The sequence below is a fragment of the Ambystoma mexicanum genome, chromosome 12, assembly GCF_040938575.1.
Source record: "Ambystoma mexicanum isolate Mex_15411 chromosome 12, UKY_AmexF1_1, whole genome shotgun sequence".
Lineage (NCBI taxonomy): Eukaryota > Metazoa > Chordata > Amphibia > Caudata > Ambystomatidae > Ambystoma > Ambystoma mexicanum.
This window is the reverse complement of record NC_090936.1, coordinates 187,637,627-187,663,825: the sequence shown is the minus strand read 5'-3', so window position 1 is coordinate 187,663,825 and position 26,199 is coordinate 187,637,627. Positions and strand designations below refer to the sequence as shown.

The window sequence follows — 26,199 nt, the reverse complement described above, 5'->3', positions numbered from 1 at the left end:
GGCGCCTCACTCACGGGGTGGAGAGCCCATGCCAACGACTTGACCATCAGCAGTCGTTGGTCTCCATCGGAGTCCAGACTACACATCAACCTATTGGAGCTGAGAGCAATCAGACTAGCGCTGAAAGCGTTCCTGCCATCAGTGCAGGGGAAAAATGTCCTGATAATGACGGACAACACAGTGGCCAGACATTACCTCAACAAAAGAGGAGGCGTAGGATCACTGCCTCTGTGCAGAGAGGCGATGCAGCTCTGGTTTTGGGCAATCCAAGAAGGAATCTCTCTATCGGCAGTTCACCTAGCCGGAGAGAAGAACTTGACAGCGGATGCTCTGAGCAGGCAGAGCACAGTCTCCCACGATTGGGAGCTAGCTCAGGAAGTCCTTCAAGAGATCTTCGCCCTTTGGGGAACCCCTCAGGTGGATCCGTTTGCCACCAGTGTCAACAGGAAGTGCGATCTGTTCTGTTCAACGGAATTTCCCCCAAGAGGAGCTCTGGGAGACGCGTTCATAGTGGACTGGGAGTTTCCGCTTCTGTACGCGTTTCCACCGGTCCCTGTCATTCCTCAAATGATCAGGAGGCTGAGAAGATTCCGGACAACCATGATCCTAATTGCCCCGGATTGGGCCAGGAGAACGTGGTACCCGGACCTTCTAGACTTGTCCATCTGCCCTCCAATTCGACTTCCACTCAGAGAGAATTTGCTCTCACAGAAGGGAGGTCAGGTTCTCCATCGAGACATCAAAACCCTCAACCTTCACGCTTGGCTTCTGAAAGGCTGAGGTACAAGGATTGGGACCTCCCTGATGATGTTATGAAGGTGTTGCTTTCGGCAAGAAGGCCAGCAACAAAATCTTTATACCGCTGCCGTTGGAACAGATTTTGCAGCTGGTGTAGAGAAAAGAATATCGATCCCTTTTCATGTGGTACACCAATGGTTTTGTCCTTCCTAGTCTATTTGGCGAATTCAGGCCTTCAAGTTGGCACCATTAAGGGCTATCTCGCAGCGCTATCCATCTTTAAGCGCACTGCGGAAGAACCATCCTATTTCAAGTTACCCTTGGTAATACAGTTCCTAAAGGGGTTAACTAACGTTTATTCCCCAAGACCATTCCAGGTTCCCCTATGGGATTTAAACTTAGTCCTAACTTTCCTGATGGGCACACCTTTCGGACCACTCCATTCTTGTTAGTTAAGATTTCTTACCCTTAAAACTGTTTTATTAATAGCACTTACATCTGCTAGAAGGGTGAGCGAGTTACAAGCTCTTTCTTGTAAACCCCCTCATACAATCTTTCACAAAGACAAAGTTGTCCTGCAAGTGAAGCTTAATTTCCTCCCAAAGGTGGTTTCTGAATTCCATATCACTCAGAAGATTACCCTGCCATCTTTCTATCCTCCTCCTCATCCGGGAAAAGAGGAAGAGAGGTTATACAGGCTGGACCCTAGAAGGGCTTTAAGTTTTTACATCAGTAGACTGGCCAGGATAAGACAAGCAGACCAGCTGTTTGTAGGCTACACAGGTCACAAGCTGGGGTTACCGATAACTAAGCAGACCATTTCCAGATGGATCATTCTAGCCATTCTGGAATGTTATAAACTGGCAGGAAAAGAGCCCCCTCAAAACCTTAGGGCTCATTCGACCAGAGGTATTGCAGCTTCATCGGCCCTCAAAAGAGGCGTGCCGGTTAAAGACATCTGTGCGGCCGCTACATGGTCGTCTGTCCATACCTTTACACGTTTTTACAATTTGGATTCCTCCTCCAGTCAAGAGACTAGGTTTGGAAGGGCTGTACTGCACTCTATTCATCAATAGAAGACAGCGTGAAGTCAGTACTCCCACCTCCATTAATAGAATACTGCTATGGGAGCCTATCTAAGATAAGGAATACGTCGGAGGACACAATCCCTTCGAAGAACAAGTTACTTCTTACCTGGTAACGTTCTTTCGATGGGATGTTCCTCCGACGTATTCCTTATCGACCCTCCCATCCATCCCCGCAGTAATACTTCCCTTGCGGTTGCAGGTTACGCTCCTTCAAGGTCTATAACCAATTCAGGCATGATTTTTCTTATACTACAAAACGGAACTGAGCAATGGACGCCGCGCATGGCTACTTATGGGCATGGTGACATCGGCGCCGATACGGTGGCCGTCGAGGGACATCGGCTCGGTGGACGTCGACGCGCAGCGCCCTCTACTGAAAAAATTTCCGAGGCCAGCAAGCTGGAGACGAATTATCAAAGATAAGGAATACGTCGGAGGAACATCCCATCGAAAGAACGTTACCAGGTAAGAAGTAACTTGTTCTTCGAAGGGATTGTGTCCTCCGACGTATTCCTTATCTTTGATAATACGTTTCCAGCTTGCTGGCCCCGGAAATTTTTTCTGTAGAGGGCGCTGCGCGTCGACGTCCGCCCAGTCGATGTCCCTCAACGGCCACCGTATCGGCGCTGACGTCACCATGCCCATAAATAGACACGCGCTGCGTCCGTTGCTCAGTTCCGTTTTTCCGCGCTTCGTGGGGCCTCGGAACGTCGTTGCTCAGTTCAGTCAGGTTTATCTAAATCTATTTCGACGAATATTCCTTATCGTTCTCGATGGCTTCTTCATCAGAACCGACAACGCCGCGATCCGGCTTCAAGAAATGTCGAGACTGCAGTAAAAAAATGTCAATAACGGATCCACACAGGGTCTATTTATGGTGCTTGGGGTCCGAGCATCATTGTTCGGAGCGTGAGGACTGCATGTCCATGACGGCGAAAGTCCTGAAGGAGCGAAAGGGGAAGCTCGAGAGAGGTAAGTCAGCCAAATCCTCCTCGAAGGTTTCGTCGGCTGAGTCGAGGCATTCGTCTCCTCGCCGTCGAAAACACTCCCATTCTAGATCTCGAAGCAGCTCCCACCATTCGTCGAGATCTAGACACTCAAAAAAGAGACGTCGAAAGTCCCATTCCTCGTCGTCTTCGGTGCCCCCAGAAAGAGTTTCCTGTCCCACCAAACACAGTTCTCAAGCTGAGTGGGAGGAATTCAGAAAGAAAATGTTAAGCGTCTTCGAGAACGCGGCCTCGACCCCCTCGAAGACAGCTGAGGGTGATACCCCGGGTGAAAAACCCAAAAAATCAAAACGCCGCGAGTCGCAGCACCCGGCGAAACATTCCATCCGAGAGCGCCATGAGCCATCGGGTAAGAAGGCACGGTCTTCGACGCCGTCGTCGAAGGTTCCTTCGACGCACGGGTCAGTGCCATCGACGCCGTTGTCGAAGGGTTCCTCGACGCATCGGTCGATTGACTCGACGCCAACGTCGACGCCGATGAAAGAGAGGACCAAAGCTCCACAGCCAAATGTGTTTTCAAGGGCCTCCGGCACGACGCCGACACCGTCATCGATGCCCTCGAGTAGGATCCCGATCCTTTCGAGTTCTTCGAGACCCCTTCCAGTTTTTTCGACGCCATTTTTTCGGCACCTTCGAAGCCGGTTACATCGGCGTCGACGACTTCGACATTCTCTCGTCCAATAACGACGAGTTTGGCTCCTTCGGCCCTAGAGATGGGCTTTACTCCATTTCAGAGATCAGAATACCCTGGTCTTTCTTCAATTTATGAAGAAAGAGAAGACTCTGACCAAGAAACTTTTGGTTTACAGAGATCCACACTGCCTGCTGCAGAGGATTTCACCTCTGAAAAAGGAGGCTGAAGGAACTACAGAACTCACTTCATGAGGCCATTGGACTTGACACTTCCCCAGAAGTGGAATTTGTAAAGCCAGACCCAGGGGAACATGCCGAAAAACCATATAGAACCCTGATGGCAAGAATAATTGAGTTTATGGGTTGGTCTGCGCCTTCACCTGTTTTCCAACAGGATGATCTAACGGATATATTGGACAAAGGCCCACAGGAGGACCCAGTGGTCCCCTTCCATGCAGCCCTACAAAGAAAAATTGCATCCAATTGGGAGACTCCCAAAGTCATCCCAGCAGTCAATAAAAGACTGTCGACAAAGTATAGGGTAGCGGCTGCTGACCCTGAATACCTGTCAAAACACCCGACCCCAGAGAGCCTGGTGGTTCATGCGGCAACTTCATCCAGCAGTAGGGCTGCTTACCCTACTCTCCCACAGGACAGGGATGACAACAGGTATGACTCTATGGCAAAGAAAGTCTTCTCTGCCTGTAGTATGGCATTGAAGTCCATCAACGCCACCTGTACGCTCGCCAGATTCAGTCACACATTATGGGAGTGTGCTTCATCAGCGGCTGACTGCATACCCGATGGAGAGGAGAAGGAAGCCTTCCTTAACATCATTCAAGCTACTGGTAGCACTAACATCTGCTAGGAGGGTGAGTGAGCTATAAGCTCTCTCCTGTAAACCCCCTCATACAATCTTCCACAAGGACAAGGTTGTCCTTCAGGTGAAGCCTAATTTTCTCCCAAAGGTGGTTTCTGAATTCCATATTACTCAGAAAATTACCTTGCCTTCAATCTACCCTCCTCCCCATCCGGGGAAAGAGGAGGAAAGGCTACACAGGCTGGACCCTAGGCGAGCTCTCAGCTTTTACATCAGCAGAATGGCTAGGATCAGGCAAGCAGACCAACTGTTTGTAGGATATGCAGGTCACAAGTTGAGACTACCCATAACAAAACAAACCGTGGATTATCTTGGCCATCCTGGAATGTTATAGACTAGCAGGAAAAGAGCCACCCCAAAATCTCAGGGCTCATTCAACCAGGGGTATCGCAGCCTCTTCGGCTCTCCAGAGAGGGGTACTGGTCCGGGACATATGTGCGGCTGCCACATGGTCGTCCGCACATACATTCACAAAATTTTACAATCTGGATTCCTCCACTGCTCAAGAGACCAGATTTGGCAAGGCCGTATTACATTCGGTCCATCCCTAAGGGGATACATAACACTATCACTCCCTCCTCCAATTACATACCACTGCCATGGGAGTCTATCAAAGATAAGGAATACGTCGGAGGACACAATCCCTTCAAAGAACAAGTTACTTCTTACCTGGTAACGTTCTTTCGACGGGATGTTCCTCCGACGTATTCCTTATCGCCCCTCCCATCCATCCCCGCAGTCATAACTTCCCTTGTGGTTGCAGCTTTCGCTCCTTCAAGGTTACTAACCTATTCAGGCATGTCTTTTCTTATACTACAAAATGGAACTGAGCAACGGACGCAGCGCGTGTCTATTTATGGGCATGGTGACGTTGGCGCCGATACGGTGGCCGTCGAGGGACATCGACTCGGCGGACGTCGATGCGCAGCGCCCTCTACAAAAAAAAATTCTGAGGCCAGCAAGCTAGAAACGGATTATCAAAGATAAGGAGAACGTCGGTGGAACATCCTGTCGAAAGAACGTTACCAGGCAAAAAGTAACTTGTTCTTCTTTGCCATTTCAGTCCCCAAGGTGTCAGTCAATTCTACAATGTCTCAAATTATACCCCACCTAATCACTTATAAACTGCGCAATCTTTACATTTTTACAACGTCTTGCTGCAGAGATAAAAGTCTTTACATTTTTATTAATCAATAGTCTTTGGAAACAAATGGTAGTCCTTTGTCCGTCACTGGACCATTTCTTTTTCTCTTCATCTGCCACCAACTTTAATTTCCTCCAGAGCTAGGTGGGGGTTTCCTATCTTGATTGAAGGTTTATTGCCCCTTCCCCCACTTCACACTTCCTTGTCCTGGAGGTTCCATTGTCAGGGGGTTCAGCACAGACCAGATTCTCTCCAACCTAGTAATTATCACTGGGGTGTTAGTATCTGCTGAGAGTTTATGGTGGTTCCCTTTCTTTGGGGGAAGCCTTACCTCTGCCAACTGAAAGAACCTGTTTTTGAGAGCTTGCAAAATCCAGCCAAGTCAGTTTAAACCTTTATTTTCTTATATTTGGTCCTGAATTAAAATAAGCCTGTGGAATAAAATAGCCCATGTGTATTTTCACCAGCAACCAACCCCTTCACATTGCTAGGTAATGGCAGGCTTTCATTCAACAGTTGTTCTTTCTAAAACATGCATTTTTCTCCTATAGTTTGCAAAGCCCATTTTTTTCTACACGTGTGGTGCAAGCTGGCATTTCTTATTAAATTCAGTTTTGCATCTCCATCAGATTCCCACACTGTTCAGCCATAGTTATTTTCTTGTATGTATGCCAGAGTTTTGTTTGAAGCACAGAGGCATTGAAATTGACATGGCCCAGATAGCTGGAGTTCCATTGAACTACTGATCTTTGATACTTTGGGAAGAAAATGAATGCGTTTTTCCCGTGCGGGTAAACGTGAAGTTCCTTTGTTGATTCTTCACAGAGTTGGTTTGACAGGGCCTGTCAATTAGAAATCATGTTTGGTTTTGCTGAAGCACAATGGGATATACTGGGCATGGCAGGGCCTTATTAATAACAGTAGTTTAAGGAAGAGCAGATGAAAATAGCATCAGCAGCATTAGTTTAACGGTGAAAACATTTCCTTTTTAATGGGGATTTTGGGCTGGCAGCAAAGCAAGGCAGCTTGATCACTTTATTCCATTTGTATATGTCAGAACACACTGGCACGCCCCCTCAGTGTGTCCCCTTGTTCCATCCTGCACAATGTGTGCTTGGTAAGACAGTGCAGCCATCTTTTTGTTGCTGCAAAACGCAGTTTTTTGGCCATGGAGCTCACAGAAGACAGCGCAATTATTTTGCCGCTTCTCCTGAAAGGCCACTTTGTGATGTGGGGAAGCACAGCTGAGTTGGGTCAATATATCCCACAGTATTTTGCTTTCATTCTGTAGACATCCGTCTTTCTTGTTTGCTAGCTGCCAAGTGTTCTATCCCTGAAAAGACCAGCTTGTGGTGCTATTGTTCTCCAATTCGTCTATTAGTTATTGAAGGAAGACTTTGCCAACTCATCCTCGAAGCAGATGCTGTGACACCAGCGGACTGTCTCTGAAAAGCCTGGAGCAATTTCTTCCAGGAGCTCAGAGTGAAACATGCAGTTGGCACCAGTCACATTGGTGTTAGACAAGTATTGTGCAGGACATTGCCATTTGTCAAATTTGCCCAAGAAAAACAAAGTCTTCACACTGACTTCAACCAATTCATCACCTGGTTATGGGCTAGAAGATGACAAGAACTCAAGAACATCATCCATGAGAACTGTCCTCTAATCACATCCTGAAGACTTTACCCATGACTTTGAACGTTAGAAGTACATTTTCTGATTGTATTCTTTTGAATCTCCTAGAAAAATTGAATGTTTTCATCAACATTCATTCCCACCTGATGCTCTGGAAAATATTTTAGACCGTACCTACAACCTTAGCCTCAATTGAACTAAGGCCCTTAAAATCTTCCAAATTTGAAGGTAGCTTGTCTCAGATGTTCCCTCATTAGTTGCAGTTTGGACCGGGCCACTATTGAGTATGCCTGTCCACAGATCAATGTGTGACATTCATAAGAACGCTTGGTCACGTTTTGTGACGTTGCAGTGTAAACAAAACTGTTGCATTACAATAATTTGGTACATTACTTAATTCATATTATATGGTTAGCATAATTTCCATCATTCCCAACTTTTAGGAGATAACTTGTTAATTATGGTTTGTATAGCTTTCATTGTGGCCATTCAATTATTTGCTTAGTCCTTGCTGTTGCTTGCATAGTCCAGACACTGTCCTGATGTAAGCCTTGAGCTGGGCTGGAGGGTCCCTCACAGTGCCAAGATGATGTCAAGAAGTCTTGATTTGTGCAAAGTATTGTAGATTAATAAAATGTAGTTCACCTTTCTCATCCAGTGGCTTTCACACAGCTGGCTTGACTGTAATATTGCCTTGTACTCTGGTTTTGGTAAAGAGACCAAATCATACATTACCTTGTAAGAACTGGAATAGCAAAGATAATGAACTTTAATTTCCTCTTCCCCATCCCATAACAGCCTGAGACTGTTTTGCATAATTGTGAGGTTCTTACATTTAGCAAAAAACTATTCTGCTAATGAATAATTTTTTTTGTTCTTATTTTCATCAATTGTTAGACGATATTTGCCAGTACTTAGAGGGTTTCCTGCCAAATATATTTATGATCCATGGAATGCCCCTGATGATGTCCAGAAGGCAGCCAAGTGTATCATTGGAATAAACTACCCTAAGCCGATGGTCAACCATGCTGAAGCCAGCCGCCTGAACATTGAAAGAATGAAGCAAATCTATCAGCAACTTTCAAGATACAGAGGGCTTGGTATGTTGAGAAAGACATTAGTACTCACATTTTGACCAACTATTAGCATTGGTCTGATGTGGGATAACCTGTTTTTGTTTAAAATGGATTATGCAAATATCTTGTCCCCAAAACCATTGTGACCTTGAAGGCAGCACATAATGAATACCATATTGCCAGTAAGAAATATCCATTACCTGTTATGGGGAACCAGCAGGAGATGCTCACAAAACATCTGTAATTTATATTAACACGCTTTCTTTTTAAATTGTCACTATTACATTTCTTTAATGCCCTTATCAGAATGGCATTTCCTTTCATAAAGTCTCAAAGTGCTTCTTTGAGAAATTCACTCCATTTCCAAAAGAGAATAGAAGGTGTCTCTTTTATTTGACCATGGGGGTCATTACAAGTATGGAAGTAGCCATGGTGCTATTTGCGCCATGGCTACACCCATACCGCATACCGGGTCCGGGTTCCTTGTATGGGGAAATACCGGGCCATTCCAACCTTGGAGGATCCGGTATTTCCCCATTCAGGGAACCCATCCCCATTCCCATTCGAGCCACCATAGGGCTCAATGGGAATGGGGAGGGAGCTAACAATGGGCCCGATAATAACAGCCCCATTATTAGCACCCTGGTACTTTAGCGTCTCCCACTAAGGGTGCCTGGTAAAACCAGCCGCCCTTAGCGGGACCCGCTAAAGGACAGTGTAATGCGGCGGTAAGGGGTTAATGGCACCGGCATCCGTACCGGCGCCGTTAACCCCTTACCACCAACCTCGGAATGAGGCACCATGTGTTTTCAATGCTGCAACCAAATCCCCTCCCTGGCTAATGAGAGACCTAATCTGGTGGCCTCTGTAAGCTAGTGGATGGTGGACCCAAAGCCATAAGGGGAGGATCTGTTATCACAATGACTTAGTTCCCATATAAGGGGAGGGGTCAGCCACATGAGGCCAGTTACGAATGCAGTGCCCTAAACGGTGACCGCTCCCAACTCTGAGAATCTCAAACAATATGGAGCTGGTAATGGCAGCATCTCCCCATTCCCAATGAGAAGTATATAATGTATTCATGGAGCAAGCAGGGTTGTAAACACTGCTCATGTAAGATACTTAAACACTGTGAGCAAAGAAAAGCATATAGCAATGAAAATAAATGTCTTTTTTGGGGTGCCTAGCTAGGACATAGGTAGCTCAGCAAGGGACAAGAGGGCAAAGTTGGCCAACAACAAAGGGTGGCAGAGAAAACTCGATCTGAAGGGGTCAAACCCAATGTTTGGGGAGGAGGAAGCAAATGGCATAGTATCAAGGTCTAGCAGTAACAGAACAGGAGTAGAGTGGTGTTGCAGATAAAGATCAGGACCAGAAAAGAGCAATGTGGTGGAGCTCTCTTGATCTCTCCTGTGGAAACTGGGGAAGCCAAACCCAGTTGGCTCTGTCTTAAAGTAGTAGAGAAGTTCTATTACTTTGTTCAACGTAAAGGAGATACACATTGATGCCTGCAGGAGCTACAAGATGAAAAGAAGGTAGTTGTCAACCACCAGTGGCACAAGACACGTAGGAAGACACTTTACTACATTTCCCACAGTGGACATCCAGGACTCCTTTTACCTCCCAATATCTTTCTGAAGCTTTGGTATGTTAACTACATTTACCAGAATGCAATGTCACCATTCGTTTTTATCTTACAATGTCTTTTAGCTGTTTTGTGACTTCTACACCAATTCCCAGAATGCAGCATCACAGTTGCTTTTATCTCACAATATATCTTTTGGGCCCTTTACTTCAGCAATTCCCATGGTAGGCCTCACGATCATCCACCGGGAGCCAACTCGACCAAAATTCCAGACCTAATCCTTTTGCAAGATATTTTAACCTTGCTAGAGAAATGTGCAATAGAACATGTACCTGTGGCGGAGAGGAACAAGGGATGGTACTCCCCTTATTTTCTCATCCCAAAGAAGGACGGAAGATTGAGACCCATCTTGGACTTAAGAAACTTGAAAAAGTTCCTCAGGATGGACAAGTTCAAGATAGTAACCCTTTCTCAGATCCTTCAGGCTCTCCAACTCCAAGACTGGTTGGTATCATTGGACCTTCAGGATGCTTACTTTCATGTGCCAATCCATCTCAAACACAGAAAGTACCTGAGGTTCGCAGTTGGTGGCTCTCACTATCAGTTTCGAGTTCTGCCATTCGGGCTGACCTCCGCCCTCGGGGTTTTCACTAAGTTGATGGTGGTAGTGGCAGCGAGTCTCAGGAGAGGGGGGATTCACGTCTACCCCTACCTGGACGACTGGCTAATCAGAGCACGTTCTCCCGAACAAGCTCAAAAAAATCTGTCGACCACCTGTCACCTCCTTCACAATCTGGGCTTCCCCCTCAATTTCAAGAAGTCCCACATGATACCATCCCAAAATCTCCAGTTTCTCGGAGCAGTCTTGGACAATTCCTCAGGCAAAGCCTCGCCTCCCGAGATAAGAGCTCTTCACATTCTGCAGATGGTAACAAACATTTCCAGAAAGCCCAACATCTGCCGGCCTTCGATTTTCTGAGGTTGCTCGGCCTCAGGGCATCCTGCATTTTTCTGGTGCCAGAGGCCAGATTGAGAATGAGATCCCTTCAATGGGCCCTCAGGACTCAGTGGTCCAAGTTCTCGGGGAGTATGTTGGATCTTCTACAAGTCCCGAGCGCAGTTGCTCAGGATCTGCTATGCTGGGCTTGCAATGACAACATCCTCAAAGGGGAATCTTTTTGGCAACCATGGCCGGAGATAACTGTAGTAACGGACGCCTCAATCACAGGGTGGGCAGCTCATACCAACGATCTGACAATCAGCGGTCGTTGATCTCCATGGGAGTCCAAACTACACATCAATCTGTTGGAGCTGAGGACAATCAGACTAGCGCTGAAGGCCTCCCTGCCCTCTGTACAAGGAAAGAAGGAAGAATGTCCTGATAATGACGGCAACATGGTGGCCATGTACTATCTCAACAAAAGAGGGGGAGTAGGATCACTACCACTGTGCAGAGAAGCAATGGAGCTCTGGTTCTGGGCAATACGGGAAGGCATCGGCAGTTCACTTAGTCGGAGAGCAGAACACGGTGGCAGACGCTCTGAGCAGGCAGAGCACAGTCTCCCATGAGTGGGAGTTAGCTCAGGAATTCCTTCTGGAGATCTTCACCCTTTGGGGAACCCCTCAAGTGGATCTGTTCGCGACCGCGGTAAACCGGAAGTGCGAACAGTATTGCTCAAGGGAATTTCCCCCGAGAGGAGCTCTAGGAGACGCGTTCGTGGTGGGCTGGGAGTTCCCTCTACTGTACCCATTTCCTCCAGTCCCCGTGATTCCTCAAGTAATCAGGAGGTTGCGAAAGTTCAGGAAAACCATGATCCTAATTGCCCCAGATTGGGCCTGGAGGACGTGGTACACCGACCTTCTGGACATGTCCATATGCCCTCCAATACGTCTTCCGCAAAGAGAGGATCTTCTCTCGTAAAAGGAAGGTCGGGTTTTCCATCCAGAGGTCAAGACACTCAACTTTCACGCATGGTTTCTGAGAGGTTGAGATACAGGGATTGGGGTCATCCGGACGACATAATGGAAATTTTGCTTTTGGCCAGAAGGCCAGGAACAAAATCCTTGTATCGGTGTCATCGGAACAAATTCAGTAACTGGTGCAAAGATAAGGATGTGGACCCTTTTCAATGTAGCACCCCAATGGTGCTTTCTTTTCTATTGCATCTAGCCAATCTGGGGCTCCAGAGTGGAACAATTAAAGGATATCTTGCTGCGCTGTCCATTTTCAAGTGCTCCTCGGAAGAGATTTCTTACTTCAAAATTCCATTAATCGTTCAGTTCCTGAAAGGACTTACCAATGTATATCCACCAGTACCGTTTCATGTCCCAACTTGGGATTTAAACCTAGTTCTTAAATTTCTAACTTGTATACCATTTGAGCCTCTGCACTCCTGTCCATTGAGGCTTCTAACACTAAAAACTGTTCTTCTTGTAGCATTAACATCAGCCCGCAGGGTTAGTGAACTACAGGCTCTCTCATGTAAACCTCCATATACCACGTTTCACAAGGACATTGTAGTTCTTAAGGTTAAACCATCTTTCTTACCAAAAGTAGTTTCTGACTTCCATTTGTCACAAAAAAATCATTTTACCAACATTCTATCCTCCTCCTCATTTGGGTAAAGAAGAGGAGAGACTGCATAGACTAGACCCCAAAGGGGCATTAGTTTTTACATTTCAAGAATGTCAAAATTATGTCAAGATAACCAACTCTTTGTGGGTTATACAGGTTGTAAATTGGGGTTGGCGGTTACAAAACAAACGATATCCCGCTGGATCATTCTGGCTATATTGGAATGCTACAGATTAGCAGGAAAAGACCCACCGGATGGGCTACTGGCCCATTCCACTAGAGTAATGGCTACTTCTGCAGCTTTGAAGAGGGGAGTCCCTGCAAAAGATATTTGCTCGGCTGCAACATGGGCATCAATGCATACCTTCATCAAGCATTACTGCTTAGTGCCTCCTCCTCCAATGAGGGTTTATTTGCCAGGCGGTACTTCATTCCGTCCATGAGAACAATAACTAGTACTCCCACCTCCAAATTGACCACTGCTATGGGAGTCTATCACAAGATGAGGAATACGTGGGAGTACACAATCCATTCAAAGAACAAGTTACTTACCAACTGTATTCCTCATCGACCCTCCCAGCTACTCTCATGAAGGGCCTATCAGTCACAGGACACGCCTGTGTGTTCCAGGAATATTTCCTCGAAAAAACAGAACTGAAGCCAACGGGCGTGGCTCGAGCTATTTATACCAACAGTGACGTCGACACGGTACGGAGTCCGTTGAGTGGCAATCGACGCCACGACCTTGAGCACAGCGCCCTCTGCCGAAAACTTTTTTCCGAAGCAGCGAAGCTGGCGATAACGAATATCACCAGGTGAGGAAGGAGCATCCAGTCGAAAGAACGTTACAGTTGGTAATTAACTTGTTCATCTTTCTTAGTCTTTAAGTGTGTCATCAGGAGATGTGCAGAATATTTTGAAAATGGTGTCACCTTTATAAAGAAAAACACTAAAGGCAGCCCTACAGATAAGGGGTGTATCTGCCACTTTTACTCCCTACAAATAGGCAAATCTTTCTATATAAATAAAAATGTAAATGTTCGTTTGTTCAAAATCTTATATCTCCGAAAGTTCTTCACCGATTGCCATGAAATTTTGACACAAGGTTGCATTCGAATGTCACACCTGTGATAGGTAAAAACATGCCTTTTCTGAAAAACAGCACCATCTGTTGGACATAAAAACAGCGCACGCTATACTGAACATTTTACTGCAAAACAGTGCTATCTGTTGGACGTAAAAGCGACACATGCTATTTTACGATTCCATTTCAATGCTCAAATACGTGCCGAGGAAGCAGCAGAGCGACGTGCAGCCAGACTTTAGGATGCACGGTTGCGAGTACGGCGATCGCGTTCTGCAGCTTCAGATCTGCTTCGTTCTCAACAGAATGAACGCGACAGGCTGAGAGTGGCTGAAAGACGTCAACGAGAAACAGCAGATCAACGTCAAACACGACTCCGTGCTCTGCAATCACTGATTACAATTGCCTTGCATTCCGGTACAAACCAGCTGATGAGTATAGTTTGAGCCGGCATGTTCTCATCGGCACCATGACTGAAATGTGTCCTTATTGCAAGGGTCTGAAATGTAATGGAAAAACGAAAGGAATGTGTTGCGCCGCCGGGAAAATTAAACTGCCTCAACTTGGAGAACCGCCAGAGCCATTAAAAACTACCCACAAGCATTGTCAAATTAAACATATTAGAAAAGTGCGCTTTCTGTATTCTTTCTTTTCCATTTAACCAGACTGAGCCACAGCAACAGTGTGTCTGTTCTGGTTTTCCCTTATGCTTCTTTCTTGGTTACGCATTGATTGTTAGGTGTGGTGAGCTATAGTGAGCTATAGTGTCTGGCTCCAGTGTAAATTCATATGTTTTCCTCAGTATCCAGTAAGCACTATTCCTACTTGTCCCTTGTCAGACATCTTTTGTATTAAGTTATCCCCCTTTGCTGTTATAGCCTTTCTGGGTCCCTGTTTGGTCAGCAAGGTGTGTATGCTTTGCTGACATTCCAGATGGTGTTTCTCATCCGCGTGAATAGTGTCTTTAAGTTATCTTATATAATACCATAAAAGGTGTCAGTTCACAGACCCTGACGCTGTCATTGGTTGTCATATATGTAGGCTTAGCGCTGACACTGCCTGTAACAGCAATTGTGGGTGAGAAGCTTGATGACTTCCTTGTAATCATAAGGATCTTCTAAGAGCTTACCCCACATCCCTTTTCATATATATGTATTCTTATCATTTTCTACTTGCACATTCTGGGTGTTAGTGTACATGTATCATGGTTCCTGAGTGTATGTTGTTTGATACCTATCTACTCGCCATGTGATCTTGTGCACATTTTATTTGCCATATTCACTGCCCTTTGTCTCCTCATGACACTCAAGTCTCACAATCTTGGGGTCCTTTTTGATAGCGACCAATGACTGCAAGAATTCATCACCACCACTGCCTCTGCTGCTCCTATTACCCTCCTCGACATTCAGAAATGTGTTATTTTCTTACAAACCACTCTACAAAAACTATTTCCACTCTTGTGCTCAACAAACTGGACTACTGCTCAAAACTACTCTTTGGCCTTCCTCTCTACTCTTTGATCCCTCCACACAAAGTCCTCAGTTTTGATATCTTCAATCTCTACAATCTACTGAGACCCTCCCCCACTTCTACCTGCCTGGCAACAGGCTGGTTGGCTCTTCATGCACAACCACTCTCTTTTCAGGTTCCTTCTCCTAGTCTGCAAAGCTTTCAATCATCTTGATCCTCAGTGCCTTTCTAATTGTATATCAGTTTACTCCTTGTCTTGTTACCTCCGATCCTCCTCTGCACTCAACCTCACATCCCATACCCTCGTTGTGCCTGTTCTTCCTTCTGCTCTTTCTCCATACTCATCCCGCTCCACTGGAATCCACTGGCCATATCACTAAATGTCAGCTCAACTGTGTATCTCTTCAAAGCTCGGCTTAAGCTTCACTTACTTTATAAAGAGGGAGCTTTCCGTGCCCTCTACCCCATTCTCCCTACCTGACCCCACCACTGCCTCCAGTGCCGCTCAATAATATATTTTTGTATATTTAAATAGTACGCCTCTTTAGTTTGAAGCTTTTCAATGAATGTTACCTTTGTAAGTCACCTGTTTTCTTTTATACATTTGTTTTCTTTTGTCCTGGGTATATGTCATAACTTCTTACACCCTCATAAATTGCCTCATTACGTGTCTCATTTTCAAACTATTGTACAGACAGGCACCCTTTGTGGGAATGCTTCTGATATCTGTAAATGTGGTATTGTAAGTAATTTCTGATCGAATTTGCCACCCCTGTTCTTCAAATAAGTTCAAATACCACTTATGACTGCGTTCACTCAGGATTGGCAGGACTCACATTGCAAAGAGCAGGTTTCTGGTAAAATAACATTCATTGCTTTATGCTTTTCAAGACTCATGTTTCCAACATGCAACTTCGATGTGCACAGCTTTCTGCACACTGGATTCTGTGTGGTAAATATGCTACACGCATCTCACTCACCTTCACGTTAGGCAGATTTACTAGCTCTCTCTCTCTCTCTCTCTCTCTCTCTCTCTTTCTCTCTCTCTCTCTCTCTCTTTCTGCCCGTTTCTAAACCGCCCAGGATTCATACACCTACATACCTTGTTCATGCTCACAGCTTGTCAACGCTGGAGTCCATCAGATCAAGGTTCTTTAGGTGCCTCTATAATTACACTAGGCAGCTCTAGTCCTTGGCACCGGGGAGAGTCTTTCTCTTTCCCTTTCCCTTTGTTTTTCCCTATCTCTCTGTTGTTTGTTTTCCTCTGTCATGCACTCTCTCTCTCTCATGCGCTTTTACGTACTTGTTTCAATTTGACATACCTCTGACCTTGCCGTTATGTTTGAGGGCCCCTCTTTCTCTGCCCCCTTGGAACAGGGGGGATTCCTCTGCTCTCCTTTTGACTTTCTTTGGCCCGTGTTAGGTTTAGGGTTCTCACCACATTGGTGCAGATGGTCAGCCAACAGCATACCTTGGCACTGGTCCATTGTTCATTCAGCTGAGCTGGTTTTTATGGGCTCACTAGAAAAAATGTCATCCGTATCTGTCATAGAGCAGTCTCTCTGCTTCAGCATCCATTTACCAGATCCTTCAGGTGTGGCACCTAATGGGCAAACAATCGTGTTAGGTCTCCTTCCTGCATTACGGATGCTTGCCAGACTCTTCACTAAAGGTGAATTTAGAGTACCTTTCCTTACTCTTTTGCTTGTATTTTAAATTGGCTGTGGTGTTGCTTCAGCCAACCATTATTTTTCTAAGCTCCCTTTCTCTATGTGGTTTATCAGAGTTGTAGCGATCCTTGCATTACAAGAGTTGAAGGTTAAGTGTAGAAATTCAGTTTTGTTGGGGGTTACTTTTATGTTGTGATGTACTATTGGGACTTGAATAGTTGCCATGCATTAATGAAGGTGTGCAATGTTATGTTTAATTGATATCTTGATTTTCGCATAGTGCAGTCACACTGGTTGTTCTAGATGCTCCTGGTAACCAGCATTCTCCCAGTGGTCCCATGTGTACATGAGATAGGATATGAGAAATTATTAGGACATGAGGTGCTTTGTATGGCATGGGTACACAGAAAGAAATTGATCGTCTGATGTTATGGAGAGGCTCCATTTTGAAGGAAAGCAACGAATCACTGAATATGTGCTATCAGAAATGTTGTCTAACCTGAAATATACCACATAATATGCGATGGTGCATTACTTACTTTAGTGTCCTATTCATCAATTTCGTATCCAAGTGGGACAGCACCTATCATTTTTGATCATGGTTTATGCTATATACACTCTTGTATGGCTAATGGGGTCATGTTTCTATTACAATTGCAGGCCTTCTTGCATCTGTGCCCTCAAACCCTAATGGAAACAGCAATGGTGGTCTCATGAGTTACTCACCTGTGGAAAACATCCCTAGTTGTACAAGTGCTGCAGGTAAATAAAGTATTATATTTTGTATATCTTGATAAATGTTTGCAATTTCGTTTCCCATTGAAATGTGTTGTTCAGCGGGCAGACAATTCTTTGGCATACATGTGTTTTTGGATTCCGCTGTCAAGGAAACAGAGTACGCCCCATCGCCTATGCTAAAGTTAGTTTACTCCTGTTCGAAGACCTGCTGTGAGGCATAGAGTCCAAGTTACAGTCCCTTAAGTGCTAAGGACAAGCATGCTCCTCCTTTTTCCATAGACTTGGTTAAAGTAAGGGCGATTGAAGCTTCAGCATGTGTCAAATCTGAGTAATCTAAATTAAATGCAAAATGTTTTTGGCAAACCGAGATATATTTGTTTTCCTTGACATTTTGGAAATCCATTTCTTTTGCTCAAACTAGCCCTCACATGAAGGTGATGGCCTTCATTTGGGACTAGTAAGACATGTGTTTTGGATGTATTGTTGCACAGTACAAAACTTCATGAACATTGAAATCCCAAAACTAAAAGCGCCACCTCTGTGTTAACCCTGTAGGCTCAAATATATTGTCACCTTTAACATAGTGTATACAGTGATTATAGTTTAGCATCACATATGTTGGTTAGTTGTTGGTTAGTGGCTAACTAGTATCCCTACTCAAGTGCCAAAATATAACATGCAGTACAAGATGTTGTATAACCTATACTAAATTACATTAGTACAAAGTATATGCATATAGGTGGATGCCGGTGCTTGATACAATGAAAGGGAATCATTCAGTCTGTGGCCATCACATTCAATAGAAAGTCTAATTTGACATATTAACACATTTCTGACAATGTCCCCAAAAGGTCCCAGTGCTGTCAAGTGCAGCAAATGGAATACTAAACGGAAAATAAAAGATAAAGGAGAAAGCACTGGCACAGATAACAGGTCGGTATGAGGCAAACCATCCCCATTGCAGAAAGGAACAAGCGTTTGAGGAATACTAGGAATCTCAGGGTATTGGAATGCCTCCTCAAATGTTGAGCTTTGTTGAGCTGACTCTGGTCTAATAGACAGCAAGAATTGGATTCTAAATCAGTTTTTCTAACTATTGGATCAATGGAAAACATAAAGTAAAGTTTACTTTCTTTGTTGGAAACAGAACATTAGGCAATTAGGTTTGGCTGAACCCAGGGAGTTGCATTCTGGAAAGGGTGAAAGTGGGTTAGCTTCTTTTAGAGATGTGCTCCTAAGTCTTTCCCTCTCCTCCCTAAGAAAATCCCAAGTGGCAAAATTAGTCTCTGGGCATTCGAGTGTCCAGACCTCTTTTGTGACACCTTGTACAGTTTTTCTTGTTTAGGGATGGCCTTGTTATGATGTTGTGTTAGTCGTTCTGAACTTTTTGGAGTAGTAGCACTATCACCTCTGGCACCTTGGGTTATTGTGATGGGATTGGGTGTCAACCTCTTTTGCTGGAGTTGGACCCTGGGATTTAACCCAATTCTCTTTCTCCTCTCTGCAGTACAGAGCTGTCTCTTCTTGTTTTGTCCAAATGTTTATGGGCTGAGTGTACATTCGTTTATTGTAATATTGTGGTAATTTGCAAAGCAAAACACGGCTTTTGTCTGTATGGGTTTTGGTTGTTGCTGGAGAGAGCCAGACAACAGCTGGTGCCCACAACAGCATTCAGGCAAATGGAATTCAGCAACAAGGTCCGCACACCTCTCTGGAAAAACCGGTTTGTATGGATTGCAGTACTTAAATTCAGAACGTACTGCCCTTACCCACACCATGGGCCTCGCGAGGTAATCAGGTCACGGATATTTTAGCAAAGTTCACACACCCTAAACATAACAATGCTGTTCACTCACCGGAACAATGTTGCAATGCCCTCCATTATTTCTGCTTTGGTGAACTTCAAATAGATTGTTGGTAGAAAATGCCACAATTTTTACAAGCATTTCAGCACGTGTCCCGCAGTCGTATGCACCGAATTAAGTGTGAGTGCCTTTAACGTCCCTTGTGTTTTACTGACAGCAGTGTTTAAACCAGGTACCCCAATTTATCATCATTTAACAAAGTATAAGGAAGCTGCATACACCACCACTGTGCTTCACTCAGGAGTTAACTATGCATTGCCATTCAAGGCAAAGCAGGTACAAGTGATTAGAGGATTTCTGTTGTAAAACGCCATCACTGGTTTTCTTTTTGCTATTAAAAATCCTAATGCTAATTTCAACATTACCCTTTGAAACTTGTCCCAGAAGCCCTGGGACCTTGAGCAGGATCTCCATGTGAGTGATATTTAATCAACACTGCATACAAATAGTTTTCCCTCACTTTTGTCCTGTTCTGTGACCATGTCCTGTTCTTATGTATGTATGGCATTGCATTTTCAAAAAGTAACCTTAGTTAAATGATGCAATTAATCGCAAGAAAACCCAGGAAATTCATTGGGTCTGGGAAGTGACGACCATCTTAACTCTCAGTCCTCGCCCATAGATATATCCCATAATGTAATTTTCGATCTCCTAGATAATCCCTGTTGAGATCTCATGTATGTGCACATGCGGGGGTGGAGTAGGTTCAAGTGTACCCCAAGTTAAAATGGTCGTCACTTACAACACCCGCTCAATTTCCTGGCTTTTGTTGTGATGAATCAGATCATTTTAACTCTAGTTTGTTTGCTTGTATGTCAAGGGTTTTGTTATGTTTTAGCTTCTCCAGGGCTCACTGGCCATGGCCTTTTGCTGTGCCTACTGTCCATCTCGCACCAATTATTAAAAAGGACCATTGCCATGGTCTAAAGCCATGTCCAGTGGCCCTGCCTCTGACCATGGTCCATATCCCCTTACTAGTACCTAACCAGATGCCACCGTCCATGGCCTTTGTCCATAGTCAGTGGGCACAACCTTCAGCTGTGTTCACTGTCCATGTTCCCACAATTAAACCAAAAGACTCTGGCCCCACAGGCCATGGCCAGTGGGCTCAGACTATGGCTGTATCCTATATCCCCCTGCCTAGTGACTAACTAGATTCCACTGGCCAACACGTTTTATCTTTCCCTACTGCCACTGTGCCCCCCATCTCCTTTACAGGCCCTCATCCCGTCCATTCTGTATCAAACCTCGTTGGCACAGTCCAGGCTGTTTTGGGAGGAGGACACAAACCTCACAACCCTCCTCACATCCTTACAGATGGCGTTTAAGAGGGGGTGGTCTTGGCAGGGATTTGGAGAAGTAGGTTCATCCTATAGTAGTGTGATGCTGGGTGCTTTGAAGGTGATGCAGACTTGGAAGGGTTTAGTTGACCAAAGAAGGAGTGATATGGGTGTACTTTTTTTAACATTGACAACAGCATGCAGGACACTCGACATTGTAGCCAGGGTGGAGTACGCCATGCCTGTAAGTACTGGGCTGCCATTACTTAGATGAGAAAGGACTAGCGGTTGGACATTTTTTCTGTCTTGAGTGCAATCGGAGTTGTTGATGATGAATCTACTTTATTGTGCGGTTGCCAATAGTTGGAATTTGAATCTGCCTGACTTCATTTGTATTTGTATTAAGCTTGTCCCGAAGACGGCTTTACCATAAGGGAAAAATGTCAGGGATGGTGCCAAAAAACACCTATAGAGCCGAAACATATGTAGACGTACCCATTGGACACTGAAAGCAATCTTTCCTATCATTTGAGAAATTGTAACTCTCTCTTGAAAAACCTATTGTATGTAAAGAATTGACTAAATTATAACAAAGCTGATATTCACAAGTCAATGTCACGTTCATTAGGAGAACTTTCACATACTAAGTCCTTCACCCAGCCCCCGTCTGGGCTTGTTGACTACTAGACAGATGTGTTTTGTTTTTTTGTGTGTGCCTTGTGGAAAGCGCACACAAGCAAGATGAGTGTATGTTTTAGTAATGTGATAATTTTTTTGATGCAAGAATACATTTTGTTTTAATCAGTGTTTCTGACCAGCTTGTGTTGATACATGTGTTGAATCTGACAAAGTAGATGACACTATTGTAGATTTCTGTTGGCCAATATGGCGGACAGAGACAGAGGTAATAAGGCTTATTGTGCTTTTCTTTGAGTGTATCCCCCCACCCAAAGCCTAACCCCCCTTGACCAAAAAAAGTGAGGGCATTACCCATTTGTATTACACTTTCCCTATGGTGGATACCAAGGGGATACTCGGGCAGGTACAGGGTCATTAAGAAGTGGGGAGGAGGTTGTACAGCACCCTCAGGGGGCGGTCTTGGAGATGGATTCCGAGGGGTTCAATTAACTCCCTACTCCCTTGGCCACAGGAGTATCATCCAAAATGTAACTGGGTACTCCAAGGGGGATGAAGTTATTATTCTGGAATGCTGTGGGCATTAGAAAGCATCTAAAAGATCCAGGATGGCTTGAACTAATCCACGGGTGCGATATAGTCTGCATACAGGAAACCTGGGCCTTGGCTGGGATTGACATACAGGGGTACAAATCGTACAATAGCATGGCACTCAAGGTCCCCAGCGGGAGACCTTTGAAGGTACTCCATACTTTGATAGCTGAAGATGCAGGATGGGTAGCGGAGTTAAGCCAGGATAGTACACTAGACCTTCAATTAGTTATTGCTAAAAATAAGGAGGGCCAGACTCTGCTTGTATTTAACTTGTATTGCAGGCCAAATGGAAGCGACCCCATGAGAACGGTATTTTTAATTCAAGACCTTATAACATCTTGGGACTCGATTCCATCAGATAAGCTGCATATGGTTGTCGGAGGCAAGCTCAACCTCCAATTCAGACCACTAAGAGAGTCAGATGGATTGTGGGATGTGATCGACCAGGAGTGGGATATCCCTGAGCTAGTGGTAACCCCACCCAAACAGCCCCATAAATATACTTTGGATATGGCCAGAGTTTTGTATGGCTTAGAATTGAGGGCGTGTAATGGAAGGAGCAAGGGCGACTCATCAGGGGGATGCAAGTACTTTGGAACTGACTGTTCCTCGCAGATCGACTATATCTGGGTCCCACTACACGCCTGGGAACTTATAGAGGAGTTGACTATTGTGGACCGAAGATATAGCGACCATAAACCGCTATAATTGGTGCTTAAATTAGGTAATAAGCAAGAAGATCAGCAGGGGCCATCTGCGCCATTAACGATCACGGGTAACGGAAGGTGTATAGTTAAATGGAATGATATAGCTACTGCAGGTTTAAACACACTTATGCTGATGCCTTGAATGATATTACTTTTATTTGCAAGGCCCAAACTGGTGAGAGGGAAATTTTGGCATCATATGACCATCCAGTAAAGGGCATATTGCCATATTTTATTAAAACGACATCAAGGACAAAAGGGAAGAGGAAAGAGAATAGCCCCTGGTACGATGAAGAATACAGAACATACAAGAGAGCAGTGCTTAATTGTCTTGCCAATAATGGCAAGATAGATAAGGGTGAATTGCGCTTCTGTAGAAATTAATATAAGCGTTTAGTATGGGGGAAAAAAGAAGGGTACTACTGTCTTAAGTGGGAAGAACTAATGGAGGCCGCTGGGTCGCAATATTCTAAAACCTTTGGACGCTCATCTCGCACAACAAGAAAACCTGCGAAAATAAAGTACATTCTGTTATCCCACATGAAGACTGGTTGAGTCACTTTACTGAGCTGTACAGATGCGATCACACCCTGGAGGAAATAAGCAAATCAGGGGATGGTTTAGAGGGGTTGGATAGCACCAGTTCTACTATTATAATATCACTGAAAGAGGTACCGGTTCTTCTAAAGTTATTTAACACAATTTTTTAAGTCAAAGCAAGTCCCAGAATCTTGGTGCAAGGCTCTGATTGTGCCCTTAAATAAAAAAAGCGACGAAGGCCTATCTTGCCATAGGCCAATCTCCTTGCTGGATGGGACAGATACATTATATGCCAAAGTGATCTTTGATCATTTGCAACCATTTTTGAATTCAAACAACTTAGTCTCTCATCTACAGGCAGGTTTTCGTACAGGAGTAGGCACTGTAGACCTGTGATTTCGGATGTTTTTACTCCTCCAAAAATATACAACATTGAAAATAATGTGGGTCTATGCTGTGTTTGTGGACCTACAGACCACATTCGATACAGTTCCTGTGATAATAGGGCCATCTGTGGTCAACCTCTCAGTTAAGCACTCTTCTAGCAACTGGCTACCACTGTCTGAGAGCCTGTCTCTTGACCAATCGTCAACTTCTCATCTCTCTCTTTCTCCAGCATTGGATCTTTCATGAATTCACATGCTTAGAATATTCCCCGTCGTCAGACTGGGAACCCTCGGTACACATATATAGTCGTTTCCTATAGGAAAAAATTTCCGACACTTGTGTGTCCTATCCACATCTACGTCCCCTCTGGGGCCGTTCACGCATGCCCCGTAGGACGTAGCGGTATAAAAGCCCCGCCCCCGCGGGTCCCGTCAGATTTCAACCGTCTCCAAAGATAGTGGGATCTCCTCGCGTAGTCTCTACTTTCTAGGTTATTGTTGAAATTACTCGTTCGAAAGGTTATTAAGTCTTACCAGGATGTCGGGCAAACCGCTCTTCCGTCCGTGCGTCACGTGCGGATTGAAAAAGGTTTACGAGGGGGACGGCCATCTAGATTGCATATATTGCCTCCACCCTCACCATTCGGCAGACCAGTGCGAAATATGTAAAGGTTTTTCCCAGAAAACCCTGAAAGATCGGAGTCGGCGACTGGTGTCGTGGTTAAATGACGGGGCGGGAGCATATCCTCAGTCGGAGGTTGGCTCCGTGCGCAGCGTGGCCTCGACGAAAACATCGGGGGCCCCGCGCCGTTCAACCTCGTCGGAACCCCCGGCAAAGAAGACTCAACCGGCGGAAAAGGAGTTTACACGAAGCCACTCTTCCAAAGACTCTTCAAAAGAATCTTCAAAAAAATCTTCATCGTCGAAAAAACATGGAAAGGAAAGGCCAAAATCCTCCTCGGGCGATCCTCATAGATCCGCCACGAGTAGAGAGTCGGAAAAGCGCAGGGAGAGCTCTGTGAAGGCGGGACCGCCTAAGCCACCTGCAGGCCCACCGTCGACGACGACGATCCAGTCAGTGCCCTCACTGCCGCTAACGCAGTTGGTTTCCCCTGTCATCAACCCGCTGACGACGACGGCGACGATGTCCTCGTCGACCGAAGTTCAGGCCTGGAGACCAGAGGTTTTTGATCTGGTGTTGCCGGACACATTGCTGCAGGAACAAGCAGCATCGATTTCCTCGAAGGAAGACGACGGCTTCAGGATTGCGGGCCCGGAAGTTCTTGGGCTCCGAGCCAAGTCACCATCAGGAGCAACCTGTTCTCAGGTGTTTACCCAGTTTTCAAACTCACAATCAGCCCTGTCCATGGAGGTCCTGTCCTCATTGCACTCGTTGCTGAAATCGTTGGATGAAAGGCTTTCACCAGTGAACCCGTGAACGCCTCCCGTCGACGAGCCAGGCCCGTCAGATCGTCAAACCCAAACGACCAAAGTTCCGGTGACTCCAGTGGTCCACGAGGAGGGTCAGCTGTCGGACTCTGTATCTGACCGAGGATCGGTATCGGATATCTCCCTGTCTCCATCTAGGGATCCTTCCTGGGTGTCGGATGTTGAATTGGAAGCACCAAAGATCCCCACTCACTCGTCTCCACCAGACGAATTTGGCGCTTTTCATTCAATGATGGAAAAGGCATGTAAGGAATTTGGCTTGGTCCATCAGGAGGAGAAAAAGGACTGTTTTCTATTCGACCATATGGGTAAGAATAGACGTTCAGTATTCTCAATACCCATTTTAGATCATGTCTGGAAAGAGGGTGTTCAAACCATGCGTCACCCGTTTTCTGAACCGGCCGTCAAAGGCCGCATTGAAAAGAAGTTTAAAGTGCCAGACTCTACCCCGAAATGTCTTTCTTCCCAACCTACACCTGACTCAGTGGTGTCGGCAGCAGCGTCAAGGAAAGCGAGGGCCCAACACAAGTGCTCTACCCCTCCGGATAATGAGGCAAGGCGCCAAGATGTGTTTGGTAAGAAGGTACTATCCGTGGGTGCTACAACTGTGAAAGCAGCCAACTCTTTGGCTATTGTCGCCAGGTACGACAGGGAAATGTGGCACAGACTAGCCCCTATACTGGACCACCTTCCGGAGGAACATCGAAAAACGGCTATGTCTCTGGTAAGAGAGGGCGAAGAAGCGTCGAATCATGCAATTAACATAGCGGTGGACCTGGCGGAGTCGGGCTTTAAACAAGTAAACAACGGGGTTGTTCTTAGACGCCAGGCTTGGCTTAAGTGCACCAACTTCAGGCCCGAGGTGCAGTATAAAGTATTGGACATGCCCTTCGAAGGTGACCTTCTTTTTGGAGAAAAGGTGGATGAGGCCCTGAAAGGCATGAAGGAGGACTCGGATACGGCACGCTCGTTGGGTGCCCTTCAAAGTGGAAAATGTTTTCGATCTTTTCATCCCTTTAAAGGGGCATCGGGAAATTCAAGATTCGCGGCAGCCATGGATAGACCCTTTGGCAGATCAGCATACCCTTCCCAGGGATATAGGCGCGCCTCTCAAAACTCAAGCCGGCGCAGAAATTTCCAGTCATCCAAGAGACGACCGGCCTATCCCTCGTCGACGAACAAACAAAAAGACCAGCAATGACGGGAAGCGCACCGTTCTGGGAGGAAGAGTGTCAAGCTGCGTCAAAGAATGGGAGGACATCACAACAGATCAGTGGGTGTTGGACACAGTGAGGTACGGGCATTCGCTACTATTCAAATGCAAACCTCCGAAATGTCCACCGGTATTCCTACCCCAACCACATCTGAGCGTTTTGCTGCAGGAAGTAGCACTTATGTTACAGAAAGGTGCCATAGAAG

General features: G+C 45.5%; 1 protein-coding gene across 1 annotated transcript in view; it reads left to right on the top strand.

The window, feature by feature from the left end:
• Positions 1-26,199, top strand: part of CRY1 (cryptochrome circadian regulator 1) — a 232,938-nt gene that overhangs the window by 135,417 nt on the left and 71,322 nt on the right. Inside the window, exons 9-10 of the mRNA XM_069628274.1 lie at positions 8,023-8,225; positions 17,246-17,347. Coding sequence (XP_069484375.1) covers positions 8,023-8,225; positions 17,246-17,347 — 305 coding nt within the window. The remainder of the gene's footprint in view (positions 1-8,022; positions 8,226-17,245; positions 17,348-26,199) is intronic.